The sequence below is a fragment of the Dermacentor albipictus genome, chromosome 3 (assembly GCF_038994185.2).
Source record: "Dermacentor albipictus isolate Rhodes 1998 colony chromosome 3, USDA_Dalb.pri_finalv2, whole genome shotgun sequence".
Lineage (NCBI taxonomy): Eukaryota > Metazoa > Arthropoda > Arachnida > Ixodida > Ixodidae > Dermacentor > Dermacentor albipictus.
In genome coordinates this window covers 39,897,629-39,924,228 of record NC_091823.1, presented here as the reverse complement: position 1 = coordinate 39,924,228, position 26,600 = coordinate 39,897,629, and the positions used below count along the sequence as shown (strand labels likewise).

At 45.0% G+C, this 26,600-nt stretch overlaps 1 protein-coding gene across 3 annotated transcripts; it reads left to right on the top strand.

Annotated features, from left to right (window-relative positions):
• Positions 1-18,865: 18,865 nt before the first annotated feature.
• Positions 18,866-26,086, top strand: LOC135902579 (ganglioside GM2 activator-like). Of its 3 annotated transcripts, none has more exons than XM_065432758.2 (5): positions 18,866-19,167; positions 20,396-20,609; positions 21,215-21,400; positions 23,602-23,757; positions 25,754-26,086. In XM_065432758.2, the coding sequence occupies exons 1-5, from the start codon at positions 19,088-19,090 to the stop codon at positions 25,901-25,903; spliced, it is 786 nt and encodes a 261-aa protein (XP_065288830.2). In that variant the 5' UTR covers positions 18,866-19,087; the 3' UTR covers positions 25,904-26,086. The 3 variants fall into 3 exon arrangements, with proteins under 3 accessions (XP_065288830.2, XP_065288832.2, XP_065288831.2); XM_065432760.2 differs by having other exon boundaries at positions 18,868-19,167; positions 21,233-21,400; XM_065432759.2 differs by having other exon boundaries at positions 18,871-19,167; positions 20,399-20,609.
• The last annotated feature ends 514 nt before the right edge of the window (positions 26,087-26,600 follow it).

The window sequence follows — 26,600 nt, the reverse complement described above, 5'->3', positions numbered from 1 at the left end:
AGGTGGCGATGCGCTGGATTTCGCTATTAGGAGCTACGGTGACGCACTCAGTCGGAGGATTACGGAGCGATCTACGGGTATTTCTGGGGCGCGCCCATTAGGAAAATAAATATCAACGCTGGCGGCGAGCAGATACTACACTAAGGATTCAAGTGGAACTCGTTTGTTTCATCAATAGGCCAGTTCTGCGACGTAGATCAAGTTGTCCTGGTTAGGTTACAATGTTCCTTCTTAAGACACCTTGCAGATCGAGTAAGCTCGAACTTCGTCACTGTTGACTTTTCAGAAGAATCACTGTGACAGCATCAGTGTGATGCGCAGGGAACGCATGCTGCGTTCTCTCCCCTTGTAACACTCACAACAACAACAACAAGAAAAACATGCAACACTCGTTGTCTGTAGCCGAGGGCTTTTCATTGCGGCAGTGCAAACAAGGATGCATTCAAGCTGGTTCCAGGACAACTTCTCGTCATCGCTTCCTCGCAGGGATTTCATGGAAACCTTGCGGAAGCCTGGCAGTTACTTCACAGACCTTAAACAAACATGACAACGGCAACAAATCCAACGGCAACTAATGACTGCATGCCCTCCATGTTCCCATCCAAATGAATGAGCATCGTCTGTGCGCCAGATATAGACGACTCCTTTATTGACTGGCCGTTCAGCGCCTACAATACCGTAATCACACCCGAACCGCGAGTCCATTACACGCCTATTTAGCAAGGAATTACAGCGGTCAGTGGTCTACTACACTCACCGTATCATTATAAGGTTGTCCCTACTATCATGAATTAACATTTAAAAAAATAGACAAATGACACGTGGCTGGACCAAACCAAGGTAATTTTTTGCCGTCGCTTGGAGACACTAATTATTTATTGCATTCCACCTAATCACATAAATAGCCTTAATTAATTATTCAGCTTCTCAAATATTATGATTAGATGAAAAGTGTCAATGAGAAAATTGTAGGGCAACAAGAAAAACTCCCGATACACCTTTCTGTTGCTCGATACGTGCTACATAAAGGTATTTTTCCGAGCGTGAAAGAAGCCCGCGAATACACGCAAAGTGCCTCGAGCGGCCAGTCGCGGGGCAAACCTCCAAGCGATGGCAAACAGCATTACCTTGGTTCCATCCATCTACGCGGCATTTCCACATATTTTAAGATCTTGGTGCATGATAGTTGAGACTTCCGGTATGGCTGGCTCTAAGGCTGTGTCTCTTTACGTCAAATTGTAGAGGAAGACACAGTTCGTGCCCAGCCAAGCAAAGACAGATGAGGACGAATGCTATATTTAAAGGAGCTTCCAAATGATTCTGCTTGTCCCACTCTTACGTAATAATTTCTACGAGGTCTTAATTTCTTTTCTAGCAAACTTATTCTTACAACAGTTTCTCAGCCAGGGGAACTCTTCGGCGAAGAGTGGTCGCAGAAATTGGGATCTTTGCGTCTTCCACACTTTTGCGTTCGACAAGCACGCGGCTCCTGACCCTCGCAACACACGTGAGTGCTAAGAAAGAAAAAGGGAAATTCCCTACGATGTCCGACCGCCTCCGCTGTGGCGTGCGCGAAATTGGCTCAGCGTCCTTCACAGCGCGAGAGTGCCACCACTCTGTGCCGTCTCCATAACGATGTTAATTTGACCTTGGCTTTGCGTACGCAACATTCAAAAGCAATCTTTCCTTCTTTTGTGTCGTTTCCCTTCGTGGGACTCACGTTCTCCGAAAGGTTCCTCCAGAGACACACGCATATTTATGCCCGAACGAGCTCATTTTACGGTACTCAAGCACTGCAACATTACCAAGGCAAGCATGCTCACACTTATGATTCATAGAGCCACTCACTCTTACCAAGAGCAGCGCTTGCGACAGCTGTACAGGAGTCAAACCGCCAAATGCTTACCTAAAAAGGAACATTGAGCCATCATTCGCCAGTACGAAAGCCCTAAATTCGTCATGTGTTCCTTACGAATTATATTATTTACCCGATGTCCCACGTTATTTGAGCCACCTAAAAGCATTGAGGAGTTTCCAACGTACCATGCCGTTATTGACCCAGAGGGCAGTGAGGGCACTCTTGTGCTTTTTAAAAACGACGCGCTAGCGGGAGCACCCTTGACTGGGTGATGCTGTCCGCGCCCAGGTGCAACACATTCATCGCCCTCACCTTTCTCCCTTTCTCCTTTCTATTGCGATGTTCCCCTTTCCCAAAGTAGAGGAAAGACGGGGAAGGCGAGAGATGGAAATTAGAGACGATGAGCCGAACGAGAACAAGGTGAAAGCAGGAGCCAACGTCTCGACAAGTGGACTTGTCTTCGTCAAGACCTAAAGAAGACAAGTCCACTTGTCGAAACGTTGGCTCCTGCTTTCATCTTGTTCTCGTTTTGCTCATCGTATTTCGCAGAGTAGGGTAGCCAGCCAGATAATTTTCTAGATAAGATTCCCGTCTTCTGTCTTTCTTCTTTTTTTTTGCTCTCTCTCTCTCCAACATATCAGCATTGAAGAAATATTCTCATAATATATGGTGACAAAATCAGCGCACACTGTACACACTCTTTTTCAGCTTTAGTTAACAGTAGACTAGAAATATTGGAATTGACAACTAGATCATAGTAAATTAAGGCGCACAGACACGACGCTGTGAATGCCAAGTCATAGCCTTGTGAAATCAGCCCAAGGCTATAGCTGACACAATACCATTGCTTTTGTACCGTTGCACACAATAACTATAAGGAATACTGTTCAATAAACATTCAGCGGCAATCCAGCTTCAGAAGCCACAAAAGTGCGTTAGCATTACGTCACACCTCGTTGAGGTCCTGGATACATGATGTAAACGACGTTCCCCGCAGTGCAAAGCGTTTTTCAGGAGCTCACTCGACATACGTGCCGCGTCTTCGAGGAGAGAAGTACTGCTGACGTATATATATATATATATATATATATATATATATATATATATATATATATATATATATGTATATATATATATATATATATATATATATATATATATATATATATATATATATATATATATATATATATATATATATATATATATATATACAGTAAAAGCTCGTTAATTCGAACCGCAAGGGGAAGCCGCTTCAGTTCGAATTAACGAAAGTTCGAACTAACGAAAGTGAAGGAGGGCAACAGTACACTGCGATTTGGAAGCAGTAGGGCATGTCAGAAATTTGGCGTGTCAGAAAGTGATGGCGTGTGCCGCGGGCACACGCCATCTTCAAGTCGAAGCTCTGGGTCCGACTGTGCCACACCACCGATGTCCACCGAAACGAACGTTAGCCGGGCCTTAACACCATCACAATGAATCGCGACGGCCGATACCTCCTAAGCTGAAAACAGAGGTGCACAACCGATGAAGACTGCCGAGACAAAGACGCTGAACATGTGAAGGTGGCGAAGGCCCTGATTCGTTGGTTCTTGATTGCAAGCGCAGCTGCGACGTACTTGATTCGCCGTGTTTTGGAGCTTACCGTGCCATCTCCGCACAACATTAGCAGCTGTACAAGATTTGCAAAGCCTCCGAGATTCGCAACGGGCAAGAAGTCTCGGAGGTTACCTAGAACGGAGAGGCGACAGCCGCGGCTGCCTTCTGGCTGACCCCGCGTCGGTTAGATTTTATTCCGATTTTGCCTTCTCTCGCCGTTCTCTCCGTTTCGGAGGCAATACAGCCTTGTGTGTAGGCAGTAGGCGCGTTCCTCTGGCCGTGTGCCAGGCGAGCGTAGTTCGAATTATCCGTGAGGGAACCTTCTCGCGTTCGAATTAACGGACTTTTTATACATAGACTTCTGTGGAGGTTGGCCGGACCAAATCGTACAGTTCGAATTATTCATAAATTCGAATTATTGAAGTTCGAATTAACGAGCTTTCACTGTATATATATATATATATATATATATATATATATATATATATATATATATATATATATATATATATATATATATATATATATATATATGTACTATTTTGAAATTAGGTTTCTCCGCTCACTGCGGCAGAGAAGTTGGTGAGTCATTTCTAATACACAAGTTCAGCCCACTTTCTAGTAGAATAGATGGAAGCATAGGTAGGCTTACATGCATGCCCAACGCGCCAGAGACGTGTTTCCAAGTTTGCCGACATATATGGTGCATGAATGAGTATTTTCTCGGTATGTTTTACTCATTTACTACAGGTTATATATTGTGTACATTATATAGCATGTTTATGAAGCTATATGAGTATTTGTGCACCATTTATTAGAGATTCTTAATGTTGATGTTTATGTTGATGTTTATTGCTTCCCTTGGTCATGCAATTTCTAATTTATTTTTCATTCTATTTTTCATACTCGCATAGACATTGTATAAAGAGCACTTTGTCCGCAATCACAACAGATACCACCTGTGCAAAGAAGGCGATTGAATGCTGTTCGCGGAACTCATATGTCAGCGGAGGTCCCTGTATGCGTGGATGTATTGATCGTCTCTGTGGTCTCGCAAAAGTTGCAGCGACATCAAACAAAGAACAAGAGAAACAATCTTCTCGCAGCTGCGAACCCTCACATGCTCCATGCTAACATATGATCCCTATCCACTGCATTCCATTGGCTGTGGCTTTCTATCTTTATTTCTTGTATTTCTCACGTCTCTCCCAAGTGGACGCGGCAATTTTACGCGCATTTGCGGGCTCCTTTCATGCTCCGAAAAACACTCTTATGCAGCACGTAATGAGCAAAAGAAAGCTGTATCAGGAGTTTTTCATGTGGCTCTACAATTTTCTCATTGACGCTTTTCATCTAATTACAATATCTGAGAAGCTCATTAATTAATTAAGGCTAATTACCTCCTTAGGCTTAATGAAAACAAATAATAATTTGAATATTTCCAAGCGACGGCTAACAACATTACCTTGGTTCTGTCCAGCTACGTAGCATTCGCATATTTTTTCTAAAACTCTGGCTAAAGTTAGCTGGGACACCCCGTATATAACACATTAAGAAGGTAACGCTACGCAAGCCAGATCGACAGCGTTGCAATAGGAGCCCAGTTGCGAAGTATTGTAGCCGCCCTATGAACAGCTCGTTTCCTGAAGAATTCCGAACCATGAGTTTCGCACTCCAACAGCGAAGAAGTTGGCAAGGAAAAGCAACGATGGCTGCTTCGTCAAAACCGTCACTGCCGCGTGACAATGCGGAAGTGGTGTTAAAGCGTGTCTAGGGGGATGGCTCAACTGGTTACACACCCTCTATTCATGCCCGCTGTGCATAGACCATTATTTGGTCGAGATTTCGCTGGAAGACACAATGCGTTTCTTTCTGTCGAACGACTGGAGGCATGTTACCAACGCTCTTTCACAAGCCGTCCTTTATGTAACAGCCGCTCCAGAGGCCGTCCATTTCGAAAGCTGCATTTGGTTAGAGGTGTTCGAATAACGACATTTCCCAATCGAATCGAATTCGAACAGTCGAGCTGAAGAACGAAATAAGGTTGTGATAAATAAAGGTTGTGTGGAGTCCGTTCAGTTGCAAAAATTGACCGAATCCCGGCCACGGAGGCCGCATTTCGATGGGGGCGAAATGCGAAAACCCCTGTGGACTTAGATTTAGGTGCGCGTTAAAGAACCCCAGGTGATCGAAATTTCCGGAGTCCTCTACTACGGCGCGCCTCATAATCAGAAAGTGGTTTTGGCACCTGAAACACCACAATTTTCGTATCTTTAGTTACAAAAAATAAAAAAGAAAGCCAGAAAATAGTCATGGAGGATGCTTATTTACATCGTTTGGTACATGTAATGCAATTCAGAACTTGACGTCGGGTCAACAAAGCAGCTCATTGCAAGGGAGAAACAACGAAAGGAGATTGTATCCGGTGCACCATCGCAATCAAAGTAACCAAATGCAGAAATAGTACTTTACCAGATACGTGTAGATTCTTGTGTTCGTTGAAGCAGCAAATGTAATACTGCGGCACCGCACATTGTTTCAAAAGGGTACAAACCTGATGAAATTGTGAAAACAATAAACTGCTATCGCCTAAATAGAGAAAGAGACCGTAAGCTGCCTAAACATGAGGCATCTTATTTTGAGGACAAGAAATTATTGAGTATAGATTAACTGCTCTGTGCGATTGCTCATTAACTGCCACTGCCCTGAAGCTGAATCATTCCCAACTGTCACCATTTGCATTTGTCGTTCTGTCTGTACACCCCCTTGTAGTCAAAGAGAAACAAATATTCTACGATTTGTAATAGCGAATTATCAAATCGAATACGATTAGAATAGCAGTCTATATAGTTCCCATTCTATTTTCTTTTCTAAACTCGAAATTCAAAAAAAAAGAAGAAGGAAAAAGTTACAAGCCTTTCCACCTTTATTTTTTTCAAAGAAGACAACACAGCCATCGTGTCGCCCTTTTGCAATCTTTCTTTCTTCCTCCTTTTTTTTACCTTTCTTTCCGCACTTCACTGCTTCGCGCTGCAGAAATTTTACACCATGGACGTAAGCAACTCTCCCACATCGCTATTATTCTAGGAAGAGTAGCGTGGTAGCATGATTTATATGGTACGTTTCAAGCCGGTCGCCTATTGGCAGCTGAACGTAAAATTACATGTTTTATTAATTCTTATTCGGCACTGGTAGCGGCCATACTAAAAAGTGTTGCGCAGTATGAAGTGATAGTAGCGCCAATTGGATGTGTTGAAACCGATCCCAAGTTATCATACATCGTAAGACCCGGCTAACACTACTAAAATAGAATCTTCCGGGAGCAATAAATTTAGATTTCGAGCGGATACTCTCGTTGTTTCAGTACGTTGGCCATAACGGTGATTGATGTTCTGGAAATTATTGTCTGGGGCGGGGCCTACTTACGATATATCCAGATGGATTTCTCTAAAAACAACGAGTGGCAAGTATGTTGTCAGTTAGTTCGGGATAACTGAGCATGATAAGTATCTATTCCTGTGAAAAAGCCGATCTCAGCGTCAAGTTATACTCAGTGGGAATAACGCTGAAGCGAGAAGCGAGAAATTAAACTCGTAATTGTGAACAGGGGCTAAATTCCCAAAGCACTTCTTTCGTAAGTGCTCCTTGCCATTGACCGGCAACCTTCACTAATCATATGTCCAGCATCAGAGTTGGTTGAAATTTTCTCTTATGAAAATGTCGAGTGTAAGAGCTTTGTTTATACAGGGTCTGGGCCCGTATTCACAAAACCTTACGAAAGAAGCGCTTTGCGAGTTCGGATCCTGCTTCTTACGCTATAACTATTCTTCAGATCAGGTCACAGCGAATATTTAATATATTATTATTATTATGCCATGCCACCAAAGGAGGAACACTCTGGAAAGAACAAAAACGTAGAACTACAAAGGCACTTAGGCACGAGTTCCCACGAGTAGTTCAGAAGTCATGACAAAAAAGTTACAAGTTAACAATTACACTAGCTAAAACACATGCTCAATGCAGTCTGTGCGAAAAAAAGTAAATATTTAAACGTGTTGTTAGGCAAAGTGTTAGAGATAGCAGCTGGACGTTGAAAAACAGCTCTTATGAACGAAAATATTCATGAATTCAGCCCCTGCACGGCAGAAAGCAAGGAGTACGCAACTGGAAAGTTGTACGGAAAATTACTATTAACCAACGAAAAGTGCGAGAACGTTCAACATATATCACAAGACGTCGTTGAATGCGAAGTTCAGTTGCCGTTTTATTTAGGTCATAAGATGACTGCGCGAGAATATTTCACGTCCCGAAAGTTTGGAACGACGATGAAACTTGCAGCCTTTTACGCCTAAGTGTGCGTGCTGTTGCACTAAAGACGTCATTTCATCGCGCCCGCTGGTTCGTGTTTTACAGCATCCGACGTCGACGGGGCAAGGTGTGCCCATATGACCCATTTAACCATAAAGAAGCTCGGCCCGTACTCATAAAATGTTTTCTTTTGTCAGTATTTCAGCAACCCCACTATTATTCATTGCAATAAGCATGATAGCGAGACTACCATCACAATGACGGCCAATCACAAAAGAAAATTACGTACACGCAGGAGCCCCTATTCACAAACATTTCGGAGGCTAAAGTTGTTCGTAAAAACAAATGCTCGCCAATCGTGATGTCGGACATATTGTTTAGGAAGCCGGCTAGCCAATATCGTACCTTAAGCACTTATAAGAACTTGTAAGCTTTGTGAATTCGACCGAAAGTTCCTTGAAGCAGAGGTATTAAAGTACTTATGTGTCATGCTTCATTAATTGATTTATTTGTTGATACAGGAAGTATTGGTAACATTATTCGACAGCTTTTATACCATATTTTATCCTCCCGCGCATACAAAGGAATTAGATGAGGAAATGAGCAAATGAGCACACACAAACACACATACACACACACACACACACACACACACACACACACACACACACACACACACACACACACACACACACACACACACGCACGCACGCACACACACACACGCACGCACGCACGCGCACGCACGCATGCGCACGCACGCGCACGCACACGAAGTAATATAAAATCACCGTGCCGCTGTACATAAGAATATGTCTTAAACTCTTCGCTCAGTTGACCTTGTGCGCACGTTTTATGATAAACTTGTGACACAGATGCAGGTAGTGTTGCAAATGTTGGTAGTGTGTGCAAGGCTATAGGTTCACTTGCAGATGGCAACAGCCCTCTTTTTTTTTCCTCCTTGCACGAAGAAGCCGCAAGCTGGCTGGAGGTGAGCCTCTGCTTTTACAGCACTCCTGAAGCTTGTCTCTAGCGCTGCTTGAATTTCGCGCGGCCTTCGCGACGGCGATGGTGCATAGCCAGCCACCGCGCCATGGACGGCGAATTGCGTGCAAGCGTGCGAGGCACGTCCTGGACGGCACACGCTTACGTCCTTCGTCGGTTGGCTTCGAGAGCACTGCGCGTAGTAGTCGCCTCCCACCGCACGTGTCATAAAAACCGCCGCGGATGAGGGACTTCGAATGCGCTTCGGAATGAGCGGCTTGCAGCGAAGAGGCCTTCTGCTCTCCTCTCCCAAAACCGTGGCAGTTCTCCTTTGCGGATCAGACTGTTTACAGACGCTAGTGAAAGGGTATAACGTTTGCCTTGAGTGACAGACGCTGAGGCCGCCTGAGCTGTGCGCAGCCCATAAAAGAAGCGAAAAGCACGTGAGGCGTAGTTACGAAACGTGTTGATGCATCGTTCCGCGTTAATTCTTCGCGCATGGTAATTCAATCGAAGGTCGACTTAAGGCAGCAGCCTGGGTATAACCTTGGATGGTAGCTTGTCTCGCCGCGAAAGATAAGGTTGTAAACTGTCTCGTACCAAGATATTGGGAGTGTTGCTTCAAAGGAGGTGTTCAAAATTAAAGCGAGGCTTTATTAGCGCAGTTGAGGAAAATAAGTGCCCTGCCCTCAGGCAAAGAGTACTTTAGTGTCTACTCGTAATAATCTTGGCGTGCGCAGTATTCATATGAGAGTGCATTTGTATCCAGTACCACATTTCAATGCATGATGTTTCTCATGTTTATCTCTCCAACGGTTTTTTTTTTGTAAGCTTCAACGATGTTTTGCTGTAGTAATTATTTCGGAACTACCTGCCCATTATACGTGCTTCACACCGATACATCGAAACTGTATGCCAACTGGGACCATTTCTGCATATCGTAGATACAAGCCTCCCTTTTTGCTCCAAGCATTGCGCAAGAAACCTGGAAAGTTCATCTAAGCTATATGTTCCGAGAAATCGGGCGGAATGTCAAACGGCTCTGGCATAGCGTAATACGCGCGACGTGACGACAATGAAGCTGGTGGAAAACGTATCCGTCAAGAAAATATTCAGCTCCATCTTTGGATACGATATTCGTCTAGAGTAGACGAATACGGGGTCTGAGAATACGTGTACCCGTACGAGCCTGACCGCAACGGCACAATATGATAGCTAAGATGTCCTAATCGAGCCGTCGCACAAACCGCGAGGACTCAGGGGCACATATTTTTAGAAAAGACATGTTTTCTGCCGCAAGTTAAAACACACGCAAAAGGAAGAAACATAGAAGACAACACGGGCGGCACTTCCAACTGATTTAGTTTGGGCGGTGACCCATGAATATATCACGCATGCGCAGGTTCTTCACGAACCTACGTTACCCAGAGGTCAAACAACCTCGTTTTCGATTTGTAGAGCAACATATATGTATCGCTAATGCAACTTGAACCTTTCTTTTTTATGTAATAAGCTTCCATTAGCTTCCATGCTGTTTGATTTCTGCTTCTACCAAGGATCTTAATCTCAGAAAAACGTGGTTTGCGCATTGTGATTAGCAAGCACCAACTAGGCCAACAAGCAGTTCTGTAGCAACATATTTTTAGACTGAGCTGCCATCAGGATCCGCCCACTAGAACGGCCAGATAGCTCATACAAGACGCAAACTGGGTTGACTGGGACAGTAATGCTTCGCATTAAATGATGTACTGCATCTGCTACTTACGTCGCTTTTTCTCTTTGTGATATTTAACTCTCCCTTTTTTTATGCTCCTCTTCGCTCACAGTACGTTAACCAAACGGTGTCTTGACTGGGTAACATCCCTGCCATCCTTTTATCTCTCTTTCTCTCTTGTGAAATTGAACCGATGAACATTTTGACGACGCAGGTTTTCACCCCGTCAAGACATGCTCGAAAGTGCCAGGCTAATTTCGCCTGTAGCTGCCCCACCACCATGATCTGCCTTTGAGAAGTACGGGCGCTGGGGCAGCCATTATTCCAGCTGCCGTGTGTGCATGAGAAAGATTTTCCTAAAGGCTTCACCCACGCCCCAGGCTTACGGCCCCGCCACAAGGAGCTGATGTCTACGGACTTGTCCGGACAGCAGACACGTCTGGCAGGGGCCTCACAACGCCAGAATCCGGTAGGGGTGGTACGACGAGATGCGTAAGCTGAGTTCTGTATGGCGGCTGTCGCAGGCTGATATTGCAGGACACTGCAGTAACTTCTTCAACTCGTGTATTTGAATGCTTCTTATAGCATACTTTTTAAACTGCTTCCTATCACGCTTGCACGTCCCCCTTCTTCCCCCCCCCCCCTCGACCCCCTTGAAATTATCACGGTATGTCAAAACAAATACCTACATAAGAACGAAGTACGTACTGAAGTTGAAAGTAAAGAACCTCTAGAATAGAGCTATTACATGAGGACTTTTACAATGATTCGAGCAATTCATGCTCACCCAGCGGAAAAAAATCAATCTTGTTGAAGCGGAATATGTGACTACAGTACTCGCCATTAATTATGGGTGAGATAAATCGTCCCAGTTATTTCTCTCTATGCCTACGACAGAGCAGTTTTTTTTAATGAAGTTGTCACCGTCATGCACTACATAAATCATCAGAGATATCGGAAACGAGAAAACGCATGGTAGTTTCTGGTCATATTGTAGCCGCTCTCGTGAAGCAAAGGCTACAATTTCTGCGCGTTATGATGCTCGAACCAAGCACAAACGCGTTGGGCTGGTTTCCTGCATCAGTAATTTTTTCCCGTTAAATCCCTATGTAGAATCCTGTGATTCAAATAATTAAAGAACCTAAAATGGACTTGGGGCCCAGGTACACAATTTTTGTCCTTCATAAGCTATATTCGTCAATTACTGGCCACCTCCGCTGAATATTTGTTCCCTGCGAAATTTGGGCTAACAGTTGTTCTCAAGAATAGTTCAAACGTTCGAACGTTTTTGTGAATACGGGCCCTGGTTTTCAGCGGGCAGCAATCTTCAGTCACTAAGAACTGATTACTTATGATACGAGTATATGCATCGTCTGAAGCCAATTCTTGACGTGATGCTAGTATAGCTTCCTAATTATTGAAGAGCTTCGAAAACGTTCAACCCGTACTCAATGCAGATTAAACAGCAACCTTCCCACACATCTGCAGGTGTAAGTCCTCCGCACATTTAAACGTTCTATAGCACGCACTGGTTCCGAGAAAGGCTTACACTCGAGACAGCAGCTTTCAGAGAACATACATTATTCAGGCGTGCTTGAGACGCTTTTCTTGTTATTCTTTCTATAGTTGAAAGTATATAGCCTCTAGAATAGAGCTATTACATGAGGTCCCTTGGTACACCTTTCCTCATGTAAACAGGTGGCGTAAGTTCCGCGTCCTTGAATGTAGCAGCGTCGTTATGGGACTGAGTGCCTAGAGCGAACAGATATATATATATACGTACGGGAGCAAAAGGCCGCCTTCTTCAGAGGAAGCCACTAAGTAAACACAATAAGGAAAGGTAAACTAACAAAGCGGATACTGGGATCGAGTCTGAGTGGTCAGCCGGCATAAGTATTGGCTCGACTCCAAACAGTACAAAGAAGCAGGAAGCCACGAGAACGATAGGCAAAATTAGGTGGGAAAATTGTTGTGCCGCACGGGGAGCATACAACTGTTTGCGGGAACATACTCGTGCAATGCCGGGTCACGTGCGATTATGAGTATGGAATAATCAAACTCCCGTTGCCACCTCTATCCCCTCAGTAGATGCGCAGAATTTGCGAATGCTGCTTCATTAAAGCGGCGTCTCCGGCAGTGTATCGACAGGCCAGGCAATGGTTATGAGAACTGCAGGGTAATTCCCCTTGTACTGTTGTTAACTGAACGATGATAAGGCGAGCGCATATATAGTCTACTGCAAAACCGGTTAAGCCAGGCTCTCAGCTTGTAATGTAGCAGAAAAAAATGGAAAGGAAATATAAAAATAAAATATAAATAAATATCTGTAAGGATGACATTGCACAGAATAACACATGCCACCACCAACAACGCGGAGACGTTGAACCACTACAGGCTTCGACATTATCCAGTATATATAAAAAACAGTCACAGTATTGCACCTCTTTTCACATCTGTATAAGAAAATAAACAAACAAAACAAAAATAAGTTTACAGAGGTGCGCACAGAACTAGTAAATGCAGCTGAGAGATCATATGATCAACGGTGAAAGAACAAGGGCTGCCTTAGTCTGGAGACAACATTTCGAGAAGAGGACTGGAGTCGTCTTCGCCAAAACATTGAGTTCCTTATCCGGCCACAGTTGGTCACTTGAAGATTCCGTCTTCTATGAACCATTTGTCATGCCAGAGATCGCGTACAGAACCACATTTGTCTCCGTTAAACGCAGACAATGTTTAAAGTGCACTATGTTTTGTTGAGCTACGAGATATTTTAATGAGAACGCATAGGTCCCAAAAATACAGTAAGATACAGCATTTATGCGACTCATGCCAGAGATCACGTACAGAACCACACACGTCTCCGTAAAACGCAGACAATGTTTAAAGTGCACTATTTTTTGTTGAGCTACGAGATATTTTAATGAGAACGCGCATAGGTCCCAAAAATACAGTAAGGTACAGCATTTATGCGACTACGTGCTCAAACATGTCGCCTGTCAATGTCTTCGTTACCACACCCAGAGGCAGGCACTCGCCACAACGCCGGCACGCCTCGACGACCGGCAGCTTTCTGAGTGGACAATCTTGGAATGCCGGAATATACGGTTATCACACCATAAGGCGGCGAAGGCGCTACTGAAGTTCTTCGTCTTCGACACCCCCGCGTTTGTATTATGTGTGGACGTATCCATGCGTGTCTGTATTTTTTTTTCTCTCTCTCTGCATGTGTGATTCTTCCGTTTCATATTTCTGTCTCTCTTGCCTCCTCCCCAGTGCAGGGTATCACACCAAACCGGATGTTGGTCTATCGGTTAAGCTCCTCGCGTTTCGCATCCTATTTGCGATTGCATTCGCCAGGTGGAAGCTTCCCGCACACTTGCCGTAGCGTGCGTGCGCAGTTATTATCCGACATAAGCCGTGCCATTGGAGGCTGGAGCGGTGGTGGAATGTTCTCCTGTACGCAGTATCCGGAACAGAATTTTGGATGAACCCATAGAAATATCGCACCATCGCTGGCTATATACCACTTTGGTTATTTTCCTTGACTTCAAGTCCTCGCCTCGCTGCGAAGTTTTCTGTATTTATCATAGGCGTTAACATGTCGTCTTTGTGTTCGACCCAACTTCTGGCAATATATATGGACAGTCCTACGTAATGTTGGGCAACAAGCTACACTTCCTAGCAGAAATATGTATTTAGGAAATGTGGCCATCTTCATACAAACCTGCGGTTAACATGCTATTGTGTTAACGAGTGGCATAAATCCCACCATTATTCTTGTCATTATCGACCTCCACCCCTCTTTCGTTTCCCTCTTCCTCAGTGCTGAGTAGCAGGTTAGAGCACACAAGCTGAAGCCGACGTACTCTGCCTTTAAATAAATATCTTTTCATGATCCCTTTCTAACGAACCGATGTAAACCTATGTGAGATTGCAAAGTGACTTGCTGCGCTTATCCGGACAATCAGCACAAGTGAGTGAGAGAAAGAAATGCTGGCAGGGCTTTCTGACTCCCAGCTAAAGTGAAGCAAAGCCCAGCAAGTATACGTTTCACCCACTTTGCATGGACGCCGCCTAAACTGGACGCTACGCTAATCTTATTGGCCGTGCTGACAGCCCGCGGTGTGAGCCCTGCCATGTTCCCGAGATTCTACGAAACGCGTTTCACGACTGCCCCGAGTATGTGAGCAAGCGGATTACGCTGTTCTGAAATAATGGATTATCCATAGGTGCTATTTTGGCCACGTTGTGGGAACGGCAATGCGGGAAGTGCGTGTGGGAGAGCTGTTATGAATTGTTTGCACAGCACCCGACTTGACTCGAGACTTCATGAAAAGCACTGTGTTTCGGGGTTATTCTTCCTGTCTTTATGATCGCCTTTCATTAGTTTCTTTTCCATTTATTCGTTCAACTTAACGGAGTAGACAGCCAGATCACACTAACTCAGGTGAACAGGCGAGCGTGAGTGCGCATATGTAATGACTACTTGGATGCCTAAAGAGCCGGCCGTGGTCATTTACTCCCTGTAATCTGTTCTTGTTTTACATAGTTTTTATATTTTTCGCGAAGCTTGCCCTGCGGCATAGATGTTAATTTAAATAGACGCGTGGAGGGCCCTCTTCAAGCCGAAATTTCAGTATGGATGGATGGATGGATGGAATAACTTTAATGAAAGGTCCTGCGAGCTACGGGACGCAAGGTCCCATAGAGCGGGCTACTGCCACGTTGGAACTGGGAGTTGTAACTCCCTGGCCGCAGTAGTTGCTTAGCGAACTTACGGTACATGAGCCAACGCGTATAACTGTCTTTCTGATCCGCTCGTGGATTGGCAACTCTCGTATACTTTCTCGGGTATCCCTCGTTCTTGGGCAGAGCCTCGACAGGTGGCGAATTGTCCACTGTGGAACGCAAAAGTTTGGACAGCTCATTGGGGCTTCAGGTGTCCAACCCCGGTGCTAGGTGACGCAATGCGTAAGGAACGCGCCAGCCCGGAATTTCTGGAAAGAGATCCATTCGTGGGAAAGTATGCATGTGTCGATGCGCGTATTCGCCACAGCCGCGACGCGACCCGCCTGATCGAAGCACCGTTTTTTTAGTGGGGAGCATTCTGCGCCCGCTGTAACGTCCCGCAACGGTGGCTGCGATGCGGCGCTACGTGCGGCGAGCGCCGAGAAGAGGAAAAATAGAAAAACCCGGTTTTGGGGCCGGCAGCGCGTCGCGTCACGCCTGCCTTGGTCCTCGGCGGAACCCGAGGGACGAGAAGCAAACACCCGGACGCGCCCGCGATCCAAATAATGCTCGATCTGACATGGATCTGCTCACGCGTTACCAGAATCGTTTGTGCGCGGTCACCTGAGAGTGCCCCCTGCATGGCGCGGTTTCGCCCGTTGGACATTATTAACTTGCGAGTGCGCTAGCTGGGTGACCCGCCGGCGACAAATTAGTCCACGAAGTCTTCGCTTGCCGTGTTTGTTGTTTTCCGCATGGCGACACGCCAGTACCGTGTTAATCCACGAGATCACCGCTTAGGACTGTTACTTTGTTTCCTTGTTGTGGCTGTTATTGTTGTTTCGTTGCTTTAAACGTGACGGCGCACCAGCTGCCTATTAGTTCATGAGATCTTCTTTTACCACTGCTGTCTTTTTTTTTCTTGAATATTTCTTTATCTTCTACATTTATTCGCTGTTGCAGATTGAAGATACTTTTCTTTTGTGTCATAGTAAATAAATTTAGGCTGCTTATCTTTGGATTTGATGTTGTATGATTATTTCTCTTCTTTCGTCTGGTATGGCAAAATTATGTAGCATCTGCTGGTCTTTTTCTTCTTTTTTGCTTATTGAAAAGTAACTGCTCCATGTATATTAGCGGATTAATTCTTTCGGTGTCAGCCGAAAACATTCCGTAGTGCTATATTACACTTTTTTCTCGTTTTATTTTTTTTTTAAGCAAGGTAACGGCTGCTCCGGATGGGATACCAAACAGTTTAAATTACGCTGAGCGTCTATTTCACCTCGCGTCATTCTTTGATGTTGAGTAGTGGCAGGCAACACATATATCCCACACTATCCGCGCGAATAAGTAAATTAATCGAGTAATAAATTATTAGTCCTTACTCTTCAGCAACTTCTGCACGTGCATCTGAGTACGAACCCTTGACGTCTTGACAACCCATGACATGGGTGGTTATCATAGTGGTTATTATATCATCATTTCTAATGATATTCGTATTGGTTAACGCGTTATGCCTTATCATGCCTCCCTCATTTTTGTGGATTATCACTATGGCTTACTCTAGCTCTAGGTGCCTTTGAATATGAGGACTTGATATACGACCCCTGAAGAAGGCGCGATGGTAAGACGATTTCAGTTTGCAAAGCGCATATGTATTTGTTTAATTGTGAAGAGTATGATTTCATTTCTACTACCAAGCATACCATTGTAGTAAAGAAGATTGCGTAAGCTTTTTTTCACAGCTTGTTGCGCATGTTGTCCAATGTAAGCATATCTTCCTTACCTGCTACGACAGGAACATATTGAGTGAAAAGCTACTTAAGAAGTACTAAATATCGAACTGAACAGTCACACGATGTAACTGCAACTTGCTTCTGTTTTAATTATTAGCGCATATATTACATGCTATACTCTTTTATATTCTTTGTATACTGATCTATTTATATGCTCACCATGTTCTACATCACGGCCGCTTGTCAGTATTTTTCGCTTTGTTTACAAACTCATTACTGTGGGTCTTGCCTTTGCCTTTTATATATATGTTCGTTGGTGTATAGCACTGTGTGCTGTGGATTTCTGGCACTATGATGTGGTTTCTTTTCATGTTCTTAATACATATATTTTTTTATATTGCTGTTTCGGCTATGCGAAAAGGAGCAGCCGTCTACATTATCGGGTGACAATATCTGTTTATTTGATTTTCATTTCAATAAAAAAAGCCATAAAACCTACTTCGTTATGCCGGACATCTAACATCAGCGGTTTCCGCTCAATTCACATTGTTCTTTTTTGTTGTTTATCTATCACTTTGGATAGTTATCATAGTGCTTTCAATCGAAACATTAAGAGGCCTTAGTTATTGCAGTGAGAAACGTATTGCCATGATGTGTAAGTGAAGAAACTACGTGGTAAAGGGCTGTCGTATACAACCAGCGATGGTAAAACATACGTCTTCCCTCTATCTCTAATAGAACAGTGTTTGCTAATGAGTTCGACATAGCTTGCAAGACTGCAATTCAAAGGCTTTGTTTCATTGGTTTTGTTTGATAAATGGCGACAGAGCCGCTTTATAAGCCACTTATACAAGGAAATGTTCATATAAATACAACCAAAGGGAGTGCATCAAATAAGCAGTACACGTACAAGTTCCAGTAAAGCAGATACACGCAGAGAATGCTTTACGCGCTCAATAATACGCACAAAGGGACCAAACGTCCGTAGCAGTAGAATAATTTATAACGCACAAAGAACATCTATTATTATCAAAGCAGTCGATTACACAACAAATAAAGCTCGTCAAAGACACTTAATGGCGCTAGCTCTTCTTGTCACTTGCAAACTGTTTACTTGCAAAGATACTTGCGATGTTTTCCCCAGCAGGTCGAGTGAGGTCACTACTGCTGCCTGACAAGAATAACGGTAGAAAAGTTCCACAAATTAACATAAAAGATCAAGGAGCCAGGGACCCGTCTTTAAGTTCGCCCGTGCACCTCGCACCTTTACAGCCTCCTGGCGATACGTTGATACACTCGTACTGCATTTTACCGAAAATGGGCACACTTTCCACCGAACATTAAAAGGACGTCCTTGCCACGCAATAGGGCAGTCCTTTTTCTTAAAGCAGGTTCGCGCCGGCTGCTCGTTTCGGGGCCAGCAAAAGTAAGTGTACGCGAACGCCCTTGTCCGCTTTTCCGAATCTTCGACGCCCGCAAGCCTTCGATCGGACTGCCCGGCTCGCGAAAAAAAAAAGAAAATCAGCTTCTTGCAGCGATCGCAGCAGTATCACCAAACTAGCGGTCCTATTTCTGCACTTTATTTTTCGGACGGGGGTGGTGGTTGAAGGGGGGGAGAGCGGGGGAGGGCATCGTTCCCTTTTCGAGAACAGGCTCTCTCGAGTTCGGGGGGCCACACTGATACCCGGATTCTCTGCACAAGGCAGCAACGCGGCTGTCGCGCATCCGTGTTCGCGAAGCTGTCCTCTTCTGCCCCGCGTCTGCATTCTGCGAGCAAACGCACGCGCGGAGGCGTCGGTCGGGCTGGCGCCGCAGATTTTTCGGGGCTCGGCAAACCGCTCCCCCCCACCCCCTCCTCTCTTGCTCTTACACTTCCATCATTAGGCAAATGTTGTCCCGACGTTCTTCCTCCTCCTCCTCTTTCTTGTCGCTACCGGAGATCGGAAAGCGAGTCGCCGGCAGCGCGAGCGCGCAGGCGCCCATAGTGCGTGACACGGACGAGTCCCGTCGACGTTGCAGCCGCCGCCGCCGCCGCGTTAGGTCAGCGCCACACGAGATCCGCGGGTACCACCGCAGCCGCCGCGTTGCCATCGCCGTTCGGTCACCGAAAGGAAGGAGCCACTACACCCGCGCCGCTGCTACTGTGCCGCCGCTGACATGGCGGCCGACCAGGGCCGGCGGCAGGGGAAGAAGACTCGCGACGACGCCAGCCAGAGGTGCGTCGGAGGCGCTCTCAGGTACGGGCCTCATTTTACAATGATGGGCGCTCTTAGCTTCCAAAGTGTGTGGGGTCGTTTACCGGCGCTTCAGTAGAGGGCGAGAGGGATGACGACGAAGACGATTGAGTGGAAAATGTGTATTAATTTCGATGAAGAATAAGGGGCCTGCCCTTTGACCGAGGTCAAGTATATGAAGATTGGTCGTGTGCAGTATGCGATGATACCCTCAAAAAACGTAGAGCGCGGGACTCTGAATGAAAGAAAAAGAAAACGTCTCGTCAATAAGATAGAAGGCCAGCCCTACAGCAACTGGGGAAAGAAAAATCGGAGTGATCTTTGGGTTTTTCATCAGGACCAGTGTGAGATGGAAGGTCGACAAACCGACAGTGGCAATCGAATGAATGGAAATAATGAAACAGATGCAAGTAAGCTTTGTAATCATGAGAGTGCACAACGAATTTGCATAAAGAATTAGACGAATTGCGACGTAGCTGTGGGAAAACGCGGCTTTGGCTTATATAAATTGCTGTAATCTTAGAAGATATATAGGATATACGGAGGCACATTCACCAAATAGTAAAACTCGGAACCAATCAGACCCCTCGCTTCTGCTATCTTTGGTTGTCTCTTGCCAAAGGCGAGGGTAAACGAGCGCTAGTCTTTACTAAATCAAAAGCATTTCTGCCCTATGCAAGCTCTGTTGCTTCCTTCCTCAATTATTTCACTTTCAATGCCACGCCCAAACGACCTCCCCTTTCCGAAACACTTATATGTGAGCCTTGACTTAATCGAAATAACAACAATGTAATTCAATTCAATTCAATTATGGGGTTTTACGTGCCAAAACCACTTTCTGATTATGAGGCACACCGTAGTGGAGGACTCCGGAAATTTCGAGTACCTGGAGCTCTTTAACGTGCACCTAAATCTAAGTACACGGGTGTTTTCGCATTTCGCCCCCATCGAACTGCGCCCGCCACGGCCGGGATTCGATCCCGCGACCTCGTGCTCAGCAGCCTAACACCATAGCCACTGAGCAACCACGGCGGGTTAACAACAATGTAGCAAGCATGATACGACTTCTTTATTACCCGAATATTATTACGATATTGCCACATTATTTATTCTCAAATATATCGCGAGGCTTGTCTCTTTATCAGCATAGGGGAAATCTGATCTTGTGTGGCATTTTCAATTTTATTCTGTTTGTCCTTTCTACTACGAGCACCTTGTTTGTTCATTCCAGCAGGAATTTCTCCATATCACCGATGGTTGCGATTGCCTTACTGCTGGCTCTCTTACCTGGAGCAAAAGGGAAAAATCCATTCGGTTCCGCATTGAAAGCATTCAACCACAGTGCAGACGCCGAAAAGATTCGCGACGTCACATGGGAGAGGTATCTCCTCCTTTTGTCCACACCCCAGGTTCCAGAGCGGTACATTCCAGACCTTCCACAAGCTGTGAGTACATCTTTACCTTGCCATGCCTTGATCTATAAGAATCAGTGCCTCATAAACAGCCACAATGTATTTATAGTATCGCATGCAACAGATCAGTTCTTGAGCTCTGCGCTTGACTAAGCAGGCTCATCAAAATTGCAAGTGCGTTTGAATTTTGAAAACGTTGTCATTATATCAACCTCTGTCACCCTTATAGCGAGTTTTGCTAAGCGCACTTAATAATAATTCAGGGTATTCCGGATTGCCTATTTAAATGGTGTCTTTCGTGAGCTTTTCAGATCACCCAACTAAACGCAGGGAGCTGTTGAAAATCTGCTCTGTATGGGATACCAATGAAGATTATTCACATATATGAAGACGCCGAGCAGACGGCAAGGAAGTAACAAGTTGTGAGCTGAATATTCCTGATAACACGGATTTGGGCAATTAAAGCCTGTTATTATTTAAAGGAACAACATTATTCGTTCGCCTTCTTTCATACCGATATGAGAAATTGCAAAACTTGTTCCAAGAAGAAGGTGAAAGATTCTGCCGATATGTGTGCGCGTGTGATAGAGGTGCACTGTCGAGCCCCTAAAGTGTTCGGATGTGTGACCTGTCGTCAGTGGCTCCTGGCCTTCCAGAAATGGGGTGACTCCGTGCGGAAGTACTCCGTGCGCAACTGCGGCTCGCGCTACGACCCGGTGCAGTACGAGGAGCTGCGACTCAGGCCGGACCCGCTCAGCTTTCCCGGCTCCGTGTTCGTGACCTCGGCCATCAAGGTGTCCAGAAACGTCACGGCGCCCATCAAGGTAAAAGCTGAGTGCCCCCGTGACTCCTGTGATTTCTTTCTTTGATTCTGCACAAGTGCAGTGGCGCTCACAGTGGAGACAAAAAAAAAAGGGGGGGGGAGGGGTTGCTCGTTTCTCGTCATGGCGTTTTGGCCAGGATTAGTCAAGATCAAATCTCTGGCTTTCTCAGCAGCACCCTATACTGCAGTCCCTGTGGGTCTTTGTTTCTTTAATGTGATAGTGCAAAGGGCGCCGTGTCCCACAAAATTCGGCGCCGTCGTCCCGTGTCTAGCGGCCACCGTCATCGAATGAAAAATCATTCCGAACCGCTCATACCCAACCATGCAGGCCATACGTGTAGCGCAATGACGTTACTGAAGTAATTGAGTTTTTGAAAGTGAGATTCCCGAAAAGAAATCGTAAAGTACTCATTTGCGCACAACCCCAGACATGATAGCGTCGGATTGTAACTTGGATATACGAGAAAACAATTTTCTAACGCGGAAATTCAAACATTAAGCCTTTTTCCAGCGTTTTTAGCACTCATAAAGTTGCGTGCCGAGCTTGGTTCCTTGCAACATCACCATCCAGATGGCGCTCGCCTACGCGCGTGCGCGACCCAAGCAAGAGGCCGCGTTTCTACCAGAAATACCCTCGTGCACGGCGGCAATCGCCGCCAGCGTTTCCCGGTAAACATTACTGTTACGTAAGCTGCAAGTGCCGTCAAGCGTGAGAACCAGTCAGGCACATTTGAATGCTTTTGGGGGGGAGGGGCGTTCTACTGTTAAAGGCGTAGCTTAAGTGTCCTCCAAATTTTAATGTTTGTCTCAGTACACAACAATTTGAGAGCGTTGCATCTGAGCAGTATGCACGGCGGGGCAACTAATCTGTACTCAACTAATCTGTACTCAAACAAGAAGCAGCACCGCAGTTTTTGAAAACAGAACGTTGACCACATTGTGAAGCTGTGCACTGAGGACTGATCTGTAAAAATTGTATATACTGTAGGCTTCGGGCTTCCGTCTTTTGAACTCTTGTTTCTACATTTTCGGATTGGGCCTACTCCTGACGAAAAGTTCTGCATTTTCTTCAATGCATCCAAGCCCGCTTTGGCGTGTTTCAAACCATGCGACAAAAGAAATAATTCCGGTAGTAACCATACCAGGATGACTGTCGACGTTAACGTGATTAGCATTGAAAACCATATTGCCACCGCTGAAAGGCGTCATGTAGTCGTATGTACTACAGCTGGGCTCCTACCTCGCACTTCCCTCTGTACACGCTGCGCCACCTAACGGCGGAACCGCAATGTGTGGACGTAGTGCGTGTCTGAGTTTACCACGTGTCTCACGTAACTTGTGCCAATATTTGGCCAAGATGCATATTTGGTTAACGTCTCTGCGTTCTCTGTGTGCTTTCTCACTCTCTCTCTAAACCATGCGAATGAGTTACACACTACTTGGCTCGTTTGCGGCAAGTCGGTTTGCTGCAGAAAATATTCTCCGTGTTTGCGAATTTAACTATCAGAGCATTTGTCGTGCAGCTTGCATGACCTTCCCAGCGCCTTTGTACACAACCGTGTACCTTGCTCTTAATATTTTTCCATATTAACTCAGAAGCTATTTACGTGTCATATTCAGTTAATTAGATACTAGCGAAACACTGCTGATATAGTTTAGGAGCATTATGGTCCCCAGCTTTTGCGAAAATTTCTGTAAATTTGGTCTAGAAAATCGCCTTGTCAGTGACGACGAAAAGCACCAATTAGGTGCCGTTCGAATGGCGCGAGTTAGCACGAAATTTCAGGATGCAGTATCAGCAAGCCTGCCTACCACGCGATGTTACAATTTCATCTATCTTGAGGTCAATAAAAACATTTTTACGACAAGGTTAGTGAGCAGACGGTTACTTCCTCCACCTCCACGGAGATGCTGCCTCCAGCGTCTTACCCGGGTATTTAAACAAGAAATGTGTTTATCACGTAAGTGACACGGGTCGTTAACAAGAACCGACTTGAAAAGCAACGTGCCCCTGATCGGTATTCGCGCTTGAGGAGGCTAAAGGAACCCTAGGCAAAATGCATAGTGTTCGCAAGTATGAATGCGATGCCGAGTCTTGATTTCAGAGCTTCTGTTTCTATAACACCATTCATATTTGCATCTGTATTTAAAACAATATTTCTAATATATTTTGCTTTCTTTGTTTCTGTATTCGTTGTTTAGGTAGAAATCAGCATGAAGAAGAAGGTCTACTTGTGGGTCACAGTGCCCTGCGTCAATGACTTTGGTTCCTGCGACTACGACGACATTTGTAACGTCCAGGACTGCCCCCTCTTTTACGATTTCTTGGGGCTGCCATGCGGCTGTCCAATAAAAGAGGTAAGAACAAAACCTTATTTCTTGCAGCACCCAATTTATAAGAAATTTCGTCGAGTAGTGCACACACCTGTCAAATACTATTCAAAATACAACATTAAACATCCTGAAAATAAATTACCTAGCCTTCCCTGTATTTTCTTTTCTGTTTTAACTTGTAGAAGTCGCACTTCACTTTAGGAAAAATAAAACACCGTCTTACTGTGCAACAAACAAAGCAACCACATTGCGTAAACCACTTCAGTTAACACACGCCATATGCAACATAAGTATACATCACTGTTTTGTCTTTCTTTTCTTCTCCCTCTATTATTTTCGTAGTGACTGGTGCACTGTAGCGCTGCCTATAATTTTTTTTTTTGGGGGGGGGGGAGTAAGAACGGTGCTTCTTTGTAATAAATTTCGTGAAAAAAAAAAGACGTTGCATCTGTGTCATAGCCAAACCTCGACTTTCTGCACCATATTTTTGGACGTAAATATGTGATTATATGTTAGAAATTAAGCGCATAATTTCGGAAATATGGCAAATAAAAAAGATCTGAGCCTAATAAGCTGTTACATGTAGACATGAATCACTGTTAAACTGTGCATCAATTATAGCTGACGGTAGTTATAGCTAAACGAAGTATTCCACCGCGTTGATCCTGTTAGCCATGGCGGCTGCTTATAGAAATGCGGTTAGGCCTTTATTTTACTTGGCTATAGCTACATCGCAGAAGGCCATTACAGAAGTTCAGCATCGACATGCTTGATGTGGCCCTGTTACTAGGGCACCTATGAATTTAGTTATGATACGTGGTCCGTTGCACCTCTTAGCAGTGCCAACAGTGTTAGACAATATTATACCCTAATCACAAGAAATATCTTATTCTAGAACTGTTCGTAAGAGCAGTTGTCAGCCAGTCATGATCACGTCTAACATGAATAATATCGAACGCATCCGCTGATGGCAAACAGATCTTGCGAACAAAAAGCTTTGCGAATTCAGCCCCTGAACAATTTCTCAAGCCTAATACGTTTGCAAAATCGTTCGATCACAGAGGAAGCGAGTCAAATTTTTATAATTGCCTCTTATCCTACCATAACTGACCTTTGTACAAGATATATATCGTGTTTCGGGGTTACTGTTAGATGCTGCAAACTTATCGTATAATCTGCGAAAATGGTCTCCTCAAGCTGATCCCACAACCATCTATTCTCAACTTCTTAATATTAGCCCTCGTAAGAACGGAAACTCTGGGATATTCGGAAGCATGATGCGTATCAATTTCGGAAGAGTTGAGATTCGACCGTGTTGGCGTTGAGCGAAGAAACTCCGGGGGAGAATTGCCCTCATAAAGTACCTGGCACAAAATATTCTACAACATAAGAAAGGTGCTTTCCCAAGCCCCAAACAAGTTGGGAAAGCTACGCGGGATCAGCAACCCATTTGTTGGTAAAGGGAAAGGCTGCGACATAAAAACATGTCAGGCGTGAGGTACCCTGCAAGGAAGGCGTTGTTTACAAGATACCACTTTCATACGGCAAACACTACGAAGGGCAATCGGGGTGGTGTCTGAACTACAGGCTCACAGTGCACTGTAATGCCTACAAAGGAAGCGACGGCTGGTTAGCCGCACACTTCGGCACATGTGGTTGTTCACATCTACTTCAAGATTGCTTTGTTGCGCGCAGGCATACGGACGAATCGACGAGATTCGTAATAGAATTCGCTACAATAGATCAGCTTGGCCAAGAGCGCCTCAGTACGTTCTCCTTTGCAATCCAAATCGAGGAAAGAACTGAATTTCCTCGCTGGATCATAGTTTGCGCATGCTGGATTTTGTCTTGGCTATATAAAGCAGTGGACCGGCTTCTAATAATCCATCGTTGAAAATGTCGCTTGTGTGTGTCTCGTCTTCTGTCCGTTGCTCCTGAAGTTTCTGCGCTATTCGCCAGAATGCATGATGTATATCCTTTGCTGAAGACTCATTTGTCATTGCGTTTTCTTCTTTTGCAGGGTGACTATTCAGTCCGTAACAAGGAGTTCGAAGTGCCGGCACTACTGCTTCCGGATTGGATAACGTCAGGCGACTACCAAGTTACTGTGAGGGCCAGAAGCCGGGGTGAAGCCCTTTTCTGTGTGCACTTCACGTTGTCACTGAAGTGACGCTGATCTCAAGATGTCTTTCGTTGCTTCGTATTGTCGCTTACTCCAGAGTCAACTTGCACTGTGCACGAACGGTGCTGCTACCACAGGAAGGAACAAAGAAGACAGCAATTACAAGCGATGTTCAAGAGTTTGTAAATATCTCTTTATTATGCTTGAACAGAAATAAAACGTTTCAGAGTATGTGAGCTAATTAATAAACAAGTGAACGAACGATAGAGTGGATGCACATTGAGGTATTTAATGAATGAATTGATCAATCATTTAATCAATCAATCAATCGATCAGTCGGTTAATCTTGCAACAGAGAAGGTGCGAAAGCTGACTTGACTCCTAGTATGAAATCGTGGGTCCTTGAGGAAATCAACAGACTGCTCCAGTCACTGCACGTCAGGTGACAAACACACACACGCACACAAACACACACACACACAAACACACACACACACAAACACACACACACACACACACACACACACACGCACACACACACACACACACACACACACGCGCGCGCGCGCGCACGCACGCACGCATGCACACACAAAACAACTTCTTTCAGAATTGGAAATCAATTTCTGCAACATAGTTTAGTGTTAATACATGGAAATGTGCAGGAGGAGGCCCTCAAGTCAACGATCTTAATGGAAGTGCTTTTGCAAGATATACGCAGGAAGACAGACAAGTGAACAGTTGT

What these genes read in the sequence shown, in the direction of transcription:
- LOC135902579 (XM_065432758.2), top strand. Translation starts at nt 19,088, where the DNA reads ATGGCGGCCGACCAGGGCCGGCGGCAGGGGAAGAAGACTCGCGACGAC. An exon ending in TGCGTCGGAGGCGCTCTCAG is followed by an intron (nt 19,168 to 20,395) that starts GTACGGGCCTCA and finishes TGTTCATTCCAG; the next exon opens with CAGGAATTTCTCCATATCAC. An exon ending in TTCCAGACCTTCCACAAGCT is followed by an intron (nt 20,610 to 21,214) that starts GTGAGTACATCT and finishes ACCTGTCGTCAG; the next exon opens with TGGCTCCTGGCCTTCCAGAA.